Source organism: Diprion similis, chromosome 10 (assembly GCF_021155765.1).
Source record: "Diprion similis isolate iyDipSimi1 chromosome 10, iyDipSimi1.1, whole genome shotgun sequence".
In the NCBI taxonomy this organism is placed as follows: Eukaryota; Metazoa; Arthropoda; class Insecta; order Hymenoptera; family Diprionidae; genus Diprion; species Diprion similis.
The window spans coordinates 18752477-18763175 of NC_060114.1; the positions used below are offsets into that span (position 1 = coordinate 18752477).

Consider the following 10699-nt stretch of genomic DNA (forward strand, 5'->3'; position numbering starts at 1 on the left):
ATGCTATCTAGTGGACACTGTCCCATGGTAATAAAATTCTATCTATCTTCTTCCCTCTTTCTCGATGGTGTTGCCTAGCGAACCTCACGCGTCGTCGGCGGTAGTTGGCCTTCGATTGACAAGCGGCTTGAACTCTATTAGCCTTCGCTCCGCGGGCTTGAACTGTATTTCAGCATTCACTTGGTGGTGTGACGTCACACAATTTACATTTTATCGGTTAACACTTTTCACGCATAAGAAGGGCGTCATTTGGGACAAGGCACATAGTTTCTGAAGTACCGCTATCGCACGAACATGTCAGAGATACGCGAGTTTTTCGCAGGGCGAAACATCTTCGTCACCGGTCGGTGCTTTTCGATTGAGAAAATAGAATACATCCTTCCTGAAAGCGAAAAATTTTGTTCAAATTTTGCCAACACGATTTTTTTTTTTTTTTTTCAACTATAACCCGCATTCGATCGACAAGAAAAAATTTTAATTTACTAAAAATTTCCAGGTGGAACTGGCTTCATTGGTAAAGGACTGGTGGAAAAGTTGCTTCGAAGCTGTGAAGAAATCGGAACCGTTTATCTTCTGGTCCGAGGCAAAAAAGGAAAAACTGCCGAAGAGCGCTTCGATTCGCTGCTTCTCGAACCAGTGAGATCTAATTTAACGAATTACTCTTAGTATGTAAGCTGACGATAAATCCTGGATATTGTTTGCTGCAGGTGTTTGACGTTTTGAGGACCAGCTCACCGGACTTTTCGAAAAAGATTGTTGCAATTCCTGGTGACATAACCTCCGAGGGACTGGGATTATCGGCAGAGGATCACCAGCGTATCGTCGACGAGGTAGGCAGGGTGCAAATTGGCTTTTCATCTCCACTTGTATCAGCCCGTTAAAAGCACCAACCTCTTGCGCAGGTATCCGTGATCTTCCACATCGCTGCCACAGTGCATTTTAACGAAAGACTGGACAAAGCCATTCCCTTGAACGTAAACGGCGTTAAATACGTGCTGGACATTGCAAAAGCATGCAAAAACCTGGCGGTGAGTGAACTTTTCCAAAATCAGCTGTGAATTACCGCTTCTGGATCTCTTCGTTGCTTTTACCTGCCAAATATTTCAATTCGCCGTCACCTTGAAGTCGTGTAGTACTTGCACCCTTACCGACCGAGCAGACTCACCCTTTTTCTTCCTATATCGAATGAACAAACGAACGGAAAAGTTTTTTGACGATTTTCCGGTTTACAAAAGAGCGATCTACCGTTGAAATTTAAACCCTTTTCCGTTGGTTTTTTTTTTTTTTACTTAATATCCGAGGAAAAAGGACGAGTTCACTCGGTCGGTAAAGGTAGGAGTACTATATGATCTTAACGCTGTTCCGTTTCAGGTCGGAATCCATGTGTCAACTGCTTACAGCCACTGCGTTTCCAGCAACGTTGAGGAAAAAATATGCGCTCCGCCATTGAGCTTCAAGGAGGCAAATGATCTCTGCGATAATTGGAAGATGAGTGGGAAGTCGGAATACGAGATCAAATCTATAACGAAATCGTAAGTTTTTCGAGCGAGCTTATCGTGCGACTGTTATGAGTGTCTAACGATAGTAATCAAATTGAATAATTACAGAGTCTTGAAAGGATGGCCGAACACTTACACTTTTACCAAGGCTATCGGCGAGGGTGTCGTCGCTGAATTTGCTGGAGAATTGCCCTTCGCAATTTTCAGACCATCGATCGGTGATACCCTCATTTTAAGTTTATACTTACCATTCCTGAATTGAACATTCACTGTGAAATTCCAATTGACTCTTGCATAAATTAAAAAACGGGTAGAAACTCTGGCGGAATTAACCTTCCGTGTGTACTCTGGGTCTGTAGAGGCACAGTCTAAATTTCAAGCTCATATTTGCCGCTTTCAAATTCAATTTTTATTAACAACGGCTTTAGACTTGTGACTTTGGCAACTTCTGGGCCATATAGTAGACACTTTGAGAAGTAATCCACATTTTTTTCAGATTTTTCAAAAGACTAAAAAACCGAAACCGACGTTTTCCTAAAAGACCCAGTATACACACGGCGCTTAGAAAAATATATAGTGTACACACGGAGAGTTAAAAGCAAGAATTTATATTTTCTTATTATTGTTGTTACGATTGTTGCATGTTAATAAGAGAGAAGAATTTTTCGTAGTAATAAATTCATACAACGAGCCGATGCCGGGATGGATATCTGGCTTTACTGGGCTTCCAGCGATGCTAATTGCAATTGGTCTCGGCATAAATCACGTCGGTCTGATCGATAAAGATATGAGACTAGATATAGTTCCGGTGGATTATACCTGTAACGCTATAATTTCTTCCGCTTGGGAAACAGCAATCACTAAAAGAAGGTAACGGCTTCGAGTATACATTCATACTGTCTATGACTTAAGAAAAATCAAAATATAATACAATATTGTGTAACAAGGAGGCAAACTTAAAAAAAAGCATCGAGCGTAAGTGTGCGATATTGGTCTTCAGGTGGACCGAAGACAAATATTGCAAATACGCGAGGCGAATAGACCGTTGCCTTCTTGTTGCATACGATTCTTTATATTCGCTGTGAGCCGCCGGTTGGAGGGGATAGCCAAAACGATCGAAGCGCTCCGGTGATTTTACATGTACTCTTATGGATGCACGCCCGCTATTATCGGTGGCAACCGCTTTAACTAAATTTTCTCCATAAGATTTAACATAGACGTTACGCCAAAATAAGGGCTCCACTAGCGCGGCTCACAACGAATAACAAGAGTATGTTACGCGTTTTTTCACGGAGCACGAAATTGAGGTTAGGTTCGCGTATTGTCAGATTTGTTGGCGACGGCGCATGCGCGTAGTACAGAAAAGACCAATTTCAACTCCTAGGGGTTGAAAGTGGTCTTTTCCATATTCAATCAAGACTCACTCGATCGTCGTAGAAATGGGTACTTCGTGTACGGAACACACATATGAAAAAACGAGTAAAACGTGCTCGCCTTAGGAAATCGGGGAAAAAGAGAAAGCGTACAACGAAAAGTATCACATCCTTAATCTGTTATTGCGGAAATATCAGGTATCATCAGTGTATAGGTACATTTGGTAGCATATGTTAGAGTCGTTTGATTTCAGGGATCATCAGGATATTCCTGTCTACCATTACGTCAGCAATAATGAACAACCAATCACTTGGGAGCAGTTTGAAGATCATTTCGCTCGTTCCGGCCGTGAAAACCCAACGGTTCGAGCGATCTACTATCCCTGCTCCATTCAGACGAAGTCAAAATTTTTTTGCGGTGTAGTACAATTGTTTTTGCATTTTCTGCCGGCCCTCATAATCGACAACGTTGCAAGATTGTTGGGAAAACAGTTACGGTAAGCTTGAAATAACGGTACCTCCGTTGTATCATTCGATTAGCAAACATAAATCACATGATTAGGTTCGATACAATGAGTTCAAATCGCACGGGTGGTCTGAAGAATCGTTGCTCATTTCAGGCTGTACGAGCTTGCGATGAAAATATGGAATGCGGCGTTTGCCTTTGAATATTTCACCACAAGGCAGTGGGACTTCAACAATGATCGAGTGCAAAATCTCTGGCAACGGATCGGGCCTACAGACCAGAAGGAATTCCCTTTCAGTATGAAAAATGTCAACTGGGAGACGCATTCCAAACATTTGATTGCTGGCTTAAAAAAGTACCTACTAAAGGATCATTCTGGAAGTGAAGAGGGGAAACGACGATGCGCTAGGTTAGTAAAAATCCGTACATTCGGTTCTGCCTTGATGTTGTATTATTCACCGCATTCAAGGAAATCATTACCGTTGATTGTAGGTTATGTCGACGGAGATGAAAACATACTTGATGATTTAATTGCTATTCCGGATTGATTTCAGGTTGTACATCATCCATTTGATAGTTTGTTTCACGTTTTATTCCTTCGTTCTTCGGATACTATGGAAAATATTTTGGTAACTCAGCGTTCAGCCGGGTTCAAGAAGATGTAAGATGATCGACAAGTTGACAAATTGTAAAATTATATTAATTATCGTATTTAAATTTTACAATAAATCGGTCTTCCGTTGATTAGTGGAAAATTTGAAATTCTGAATATTTTTACGGCGATTCTTTTCAAATGTTTTCTACGTCAACATTGTACAGTTAGAATGATTTCTATAATCTGACACTAACTTGAATATTCACATCCTTCGTGACAATTCATAGTGGCAGGAAATAACCTCAGGTCAACTGAATACAACACGTGCTTGAAAATAAATATTTATTTATGTATTACAATGAAGTGGTAGACTCGTTAATGATATTAATTGAATCTGCTTACGTCAGTTCCGCTACTATTTCGCTAACTTTATGAGTTCATTACGCCAAAATGAAACTTGTTTTCGATTGAAAATCGCGCATCTCTTTGCAAAGATTATTTTTTTCATCTTCATCACTCTGATTACCCAACATTCTAGGCCTGTAATAAAATGTCAAAAAAATCAAAATGTAAATAAATAATAAGTATTAATCTTGAATAACGAAATAGCTCTGAAAAAATTTTAACGAGAAAATTACTTTTCATCGTAAACTAATTCTTAATCTTATCATTTCTCTTGTCATTGTTTATAGACATACCGTCGTTAACATTATTATTGCTATTGTTATTATAATCATTATTAAGGAAGGGGCGGGGTAAATGGGGTAGCCTTAAAAATTTATAAAAAAAAATTATTTTTCGAAATCTTTTTTAAATATTCAAAAATGACTTGTATAAACATTATTGAGCATTATTTAAAATTTTTTTTACCCCGATATCTGAAAATCATTTTTATTTTCTTAGGTTAAAATTGAAGGAAAAGAGAAAAAAAAAAATTATTTAGCGTATTTGAATCCTCGAAAACTTAGTATTTCCTCCCCTATTTTACTGTAAATTACAGTGATTATCCATTTTTGACTTTCATATTTTCATTTCCTTCGTCCGATTATTCACGTATTTTGTATTTCCGTTTCTTTTAAAACGATCTCCAACCACGATAAACCTTAGACAAATATAAAATTCATGTTGTATATTCAATTCTATACTGGATTTGATTTTCTTTATTTTTCTTTCGATGTTTACTCGTAAATACAAAACAAATCTAACGTTTACAACAATGTGCATACATGTATCCTACGTTTTCCGTTTCAGGTCTCGCCATACATAGATCTCTATGTTATACGTACACGCGGTTATACTTGTAAGGATGAGATTTGCCCAGCGAGTGCCAAATCACTAACAAGTTCTTTTGGCACGAGCCGTTTGTCACGTCGTGGAAATAGAATACATATAAAGATCGATAGGGTGTGAGAGATAGAAGGCAGGAGAGGTGGGAATAGGAAAGGGAGAGAGAAAGATGTTCGAATCTCTCCCGTCGTGGGACCAGAATTTTCTGACTTCTCTTATACGGATTTCCGTTCGATATAAGCTATCCGTTCTCCAGGAGGAAAATTGAAAATTCGAAAAAAAGATGGAAGGAAGTTTATCGATGACACACATACATACATACATGAATACATATATCTATATACGGGCACACCTAATTTTCCTCCGTCGTCTATCATATTCCTTATACGTTCAGAGTATCGGGTTGATCAGTAAAAGCGGCAGTGCCGTTCGTTTTATTTATTAATTTATTTCTTTTTCTTGTTTTTTTTTGTCTACGATTTTTTGTAAAAAAAATTTCTCGGGAAAATATTTTCATTAGAATATGGTAAAAGATTTATTATTCATCGACGTTTCTGTTGGGCCCAAACGATCATCTGTAGACGATAGAAAATACAAATGAATGTATATGGGGTATTCCACGCCGATTCGAGCAGTGTTAAATCCCGACCATCTCAAAATCATTTCATCTTTTTTTCTAATATTCCACTCGGTAAAAAACGTGACCTCAATTTTTTCAAATTTTTTTACTAAACCGTTTATTTTTTATAAATATATCAAGTCGATTGCGAATGCCCATTTTTTGAAATCTGAAAAAATTCTCAAAAATCCAGTGAATGACACACAACACTTCCTCGTTAAGGAAAACGTGGGCTGAATTTTTTTTTACATTTAAAATAATTCAGGTCACGTTTTTTACCGAGTAGAACGTTAGAAAAAAATATGAAATGTTTTTGAGATGGTTGGGGTTTAACACTGGTCGAGTTGGCGTGGAATACCCCATACGTATACTGAATGTTTAATAGGACATTAGTACACATGTTCATTGGCAAAAGATTACCCGCGTTTTAAAGTGTAGTAAAGTATGTTACTTAGAAAAGAAATGGACTGAGAGTGACATGGCACAATTCTTCGACATATGCATGTCGTGACCTCTTAGAGGCGTGCGCAATACATGACTTGCTACGTTTTGTGTTTAATTAAAAAATGTATCAAGTCGCGTAACCCTCTCGCGTATTAAAAACCTATTAATATACCATCAGAACAAGGAAAAAAGCGCAAAGAAATATGTTGCAAAGTTCTCTAAATATGCAAAAAGTGGATGTAAAATATGTGGTAAGAACACTCATTAACATAACTCAAAGGGTTACACACTAGTCTTAGGTCAGGAAAAAACTCAAGGAAAGTTGTTCTCCATCAGAAGAAGGAAATAATTATCTCTCCCCCCTGAAATAAAGAGAGGAAATGGTTGTTAATAATTTTCCTCTAATCTGTAATTCGAGCTCGACGGTTTCGTAGCTTCGAAATCAACCAACAATCTATGGAGTAATTTTCTACGCGCGGTATAATTTATATTTAAACTCTCATTTGCCAGTTTTTCGTTTGGTATTAATTACATGATTGGATTGGATTGGCTGGATTAGACCCAGCTTTTGGTGTCCTTTCTTCTGCTGGAGAGTGTAATGGAAAGAAATGATACGTGGTGTATGAAGCACCTTGCGAGTAAGCTACAAGCAGAAGAACCACGAAGAAGAAGAAGAAGAAGAAGACGAAGTAAAAGAAGAAACGAGAGGAAGAGGCAAAAAAAGGAGGGAACTGTTAGCAAAAGGAGAGGAAAGGAAGGAAAATGGTATAGAGGGTACCATAAAGACGTTGCCTTAGTTAGTCGAGTCCGTTCCTCATTCGTCGATGTACAGCAGCCCTTTCCTTTTACTCACTGGTACATACTATACCCTTATTTTATTTTTCCTCCACTCTTTTTCCACCCACCCTGCACGCCACGGCTTTGCTCGCTACCCAGAGGGACTCTCCTTGGCTCCTCTTGCTTTCACCTTTTTCCTGCCGTTTTAATAACACAACTCATTAAGGAATGACTTCCGGGCTACCACCGTATCCACTGCAGCTTCTTCGTCTTCTTCTTCTTCTTCTTCTTTTAATTCTCTTCACTTTTACAGGTTGTAGCATGACTCTAGACGATACGTATGAAGCTTTACGTGACCAAGTTGACATGAATACGGAGAAGAGGAACGAAATGAATTAGTCGAGAAGGTTGTTAATTTTTCATGACTGAAAAGTGTGAAGGCAATTATTCGGGGGTTGCCTAAAAGTGGCAAAGGATGAAATGGACCATCGGTGTGGAATTTTTTTTTTATCAAATTTGGTGTATGACCTTTCCAATCAATTTAAATGTATCTGTTTCTCTCTCGGTATCGTTCGCCACATGACAATTTTTTGCGTACGACAATTTGCCCCAGTCTCTCTTGTTAAAATATATGACTCATACGTTTATAAATAAGTATGATAAAAACATGAAATTAAATTAAGTTATTATATAAGGGAGTTCTGGACATAGATTCCTATACCGACATTTTACCGACACTTAGCCAAGACACAAACCTTTTTCTGCAATTCTCAGCAGTTGTACGATTCCTTGAACTCAAGGCTTTTTTGTGCATCGAACTGGTTTTTAATAAAGCTGTACTGATTCCCTTAACGAAGAACAAAAGATTGACTACAGATCTGGTTAACTGAACTGAGAACAGACATAATTTTTGGCCGGATTGTAGATTGAAGCGTATAAGGAAATTAGAATTCAAGCTCCGTGGGCTCGGAGCTTTTCTCGGAAAGGGTGAAAACTGTCATGCAGAAGAAACGCTTGCGACAAGGATTGCCGCATGAAATATTCCCGGTTCTACGTGGAGAAGAAACTCTTTGAATTGACGAATTGTTAAAACATGTTTACGTTTACATAGCAATTCTCATGGGGGATGAGGAGAAACGGCAAAGGGCGGAAGGAAAGCCAGAGCTCCAGGCAGAAAATACAGTCATGTTTTCTTCCCACCCCAACCAACCGACCAACCGACCAACCAATCAACCAACCAACCAACCAACCAACCAACCAACCAACCAACCAACCAACCAACCAACCAACCAATACCCGCGCCTCTGGACAGATTTAGGAATTCGCGGCTGAGGTAAATTCAGAATACCACGTGGAGGAGGATTTAAAATCCACCCTTACGCTCTTCCCTCCCTCTCTTTCATCTCAATTCGGTTCTGTGTGCTCGGCATCGTCATAGCGCCTAGAAGTTCTCCGCACCTTTTCCCAAAGCCCAAGAGAGAAAACCCAAAGCGAAAAAGAAAACCTTCAGGAAAACCGGCGCGGATTCTGTCGGTGTGTGGGTGTGTAATTATTCAACGAATCCATTAACTGCTGCGAAATCTATTTTATCTGATCTCGAAACGAGCCACTGTGTATATATATATATATATATATATATATATATATAGTGATTTCGAACGATCCATTTTCGTTTACATTTGGGTATAGTACTCCACTCTTTTGCTCATTCTCTATTTTTCTCCGCAATTCGAGATCTGCAAAAGGAAGATCGAGCTCATCTTCGTCTTTTTCTTCTTCTTCAGAAACAGAAACAGAAAATGGTGAATTATCATCAAATTCTGTATTATTTTTTTGTGAATATCATCATTTTAGGGTTTTTGTTATTCTACGAGCTCTATACATTTAATTTTTTTTTTTTTTTTTTTTTTTTTTCTACAGCATACCAAGAGTATCCAACGTGAAAGAGAATAAGTAGTTTCTCTTTTATCGCTTAGCGAAAATTATGCGTAGACTTGTATCAGCGTGTAATCAAGGAATTTATAAAGCTTGAAAATAAAACAGTACAAAAAAAAAAAAAAGACGGCGAAAGGGAAATTTTTTCTTCTCTTTTTTCGAGCTGTTGAAACATCGAGGGAGATTTTCATTGCTGGTAATTACAATTGCAAGCTTTAAAATTAGCATTAACGTACTTTTGCACCCCATGCAGAATAATCACCATCACATGATGAGAGCGAAGAAACAAAGAAGAAAGGAACAGACAATGAATGGAAGAAAACCAACGAGAGGATGAGAGGTGAAAAGAAAGTTGGGATTAAAAATGTTACATCCATCATCATGATAATCTGTTCATAGCTCGTATCTTATTCTCGCTTTAATTCATCTTTTATTTCCCCCCGCACAGCTTCTTGGACTCGCGGTCACATAATGTTGATAACATTTTATCATATCGTCCCGCATAATTTCCGTTCAGCTTAAGGTTTCAAGAGTTTCCCGATTTCTCACTCTCATCCCCTTCCATCTCCCTCTCTCTGTCTTTCTCTTTCTCCCCTTCAGTTTTCGCTTACCAAGCCGTTGATTAAGATTGATTCGATGAATTACGTCGGTACCCTTAAAGAGTTGTTTCCCCCAAGTTCTGTTAGCATAATAATTTATATATCTTGATTATAAACCGCCTTGAGGTGAAATTAACACCCAAGAATTGGCAAATGGAACGTGGCTGTATATAATTTTGCATGTCCACCAAAAAAAAGAAAAACTAAAATATCGTGTTCTCGTTTTTAATCCAGATTGAAATCTGGCGCATTTGGTCAGGTGAAATTCATCTGACACTCCTGTAGGTGTGTGGAGCGTATTTGAAAATCCAATAACGGAACCAGATTTGACAATAAAAATTGGATTATTACGTAACAGTTTGCTAGCGAGATCGACCTGCACTTTTTTTTACGGTGTTAAAGGGAAAAAAAAATCGTAATGAAATAATTGGCAGAGAGGAAAGACAGTCATCACGTCAATTCTCGATGCTAATATAGTTGCGCCCGGCAATTAAGGGTAAATAAAACGTTGAATACAAGAACTTGAATTGTGTAGCTACGTTCGTTTGAATTTTCCTTGAATTTCAATCTGAGAAACCAGTCGATCAGTTTTACTAAAAATGATTTTTATGAACGATTTAATTACGAGTTCTGCAAGAATGATGATAAAAGAATTCTTTGGGTAAAAATCGCCCGTCTATCCAGACCTCGGCTTTAAGTTTGAATTTACTATGTTCTAAAATTCTCTCTATTTTTTTTTTTTTTTTTTTTTTTTTTCCATTACAACGATCGCGGATTTGCATTAGAAGAAAACACTCGATATTCAAATGATAAATTGATCCTTGACTCCCGAAGGGTTTCAATAGCCAAACTAATCTTACTTTTATTTAAATGATTCTCTTTGTTTTACATTCAAACCCCGATCCCCAAACCTCACCCTGAACCCTCGCAATCCCGAGCCATAGATCTCAATTAGGGAAGAGGCGGGTTTCGACTCCGTTCACCATACTACGCCACCTCGTTTCATGGTCAGTGTGTGTATTCGCTTTAAATTTCCTCGATTCATCGAACGAGAAAGGGTATCGAAAGAAAACGTTCTTCCAAAATCAGTTACTTTCATTTTCAC

At 38.2% G+C, this 10699-nt stretch overlaps 1 protein-coding gene across 1 annotated transcript; it reads left to right on the top strand.

Moving 5' to 3' along the window:
- Nucleotides 1-284: 284 nt before the first annotated feature.
- LOC124411450 (fatty acyl-CoA reductase wat-like) lies at nt 285-7950 on the top strand. The gene is made up of 13 exons (XM_046890549.1): nt 285-343; nt 497-636; nt 708-830; nt 903-1028; nt 1372-1532; nt 1608-1717; nt 2171-2369; nt 3127-3369; nt 3493-3751; nt 3893-3999; nt 6462-6534; nt 6843-7079; nt 7756-7950. Exons 1-13 carry the CDS (start codon nt 295-297, stop codon nt 7948-7950), a joined length of 2022 nt encoding a protein of 673 aa, XP_046746505.1. The 5' UTR covers nt 285-294.
- Nucleotides 7951-10699: the final 2749 nt, after the last annotated feature.

Coding starts and splice junctions, on each gene's coding strand:
- LOC124411450 (XM_046890549.1), top strand. CDS start 295: ATGTCAGAGATACGCGAGTTTTTCGCAGGGCGAAACATCTTCGTCACC. Junction 2,370..3,126: donor ACAGCAATCACTAAAAGAAG/GTAACGGCTTCG, acceptor GTTTGATTTCAG/GGATCATCAGGATATTCCTG. Junction 6,535..6,842: donor AAGTGGATGTAAAATATGTG/GTAAGAACACTC, acceptor TGGCTGGATTAG/ACCCAGCTTTTGGTGTCCTT.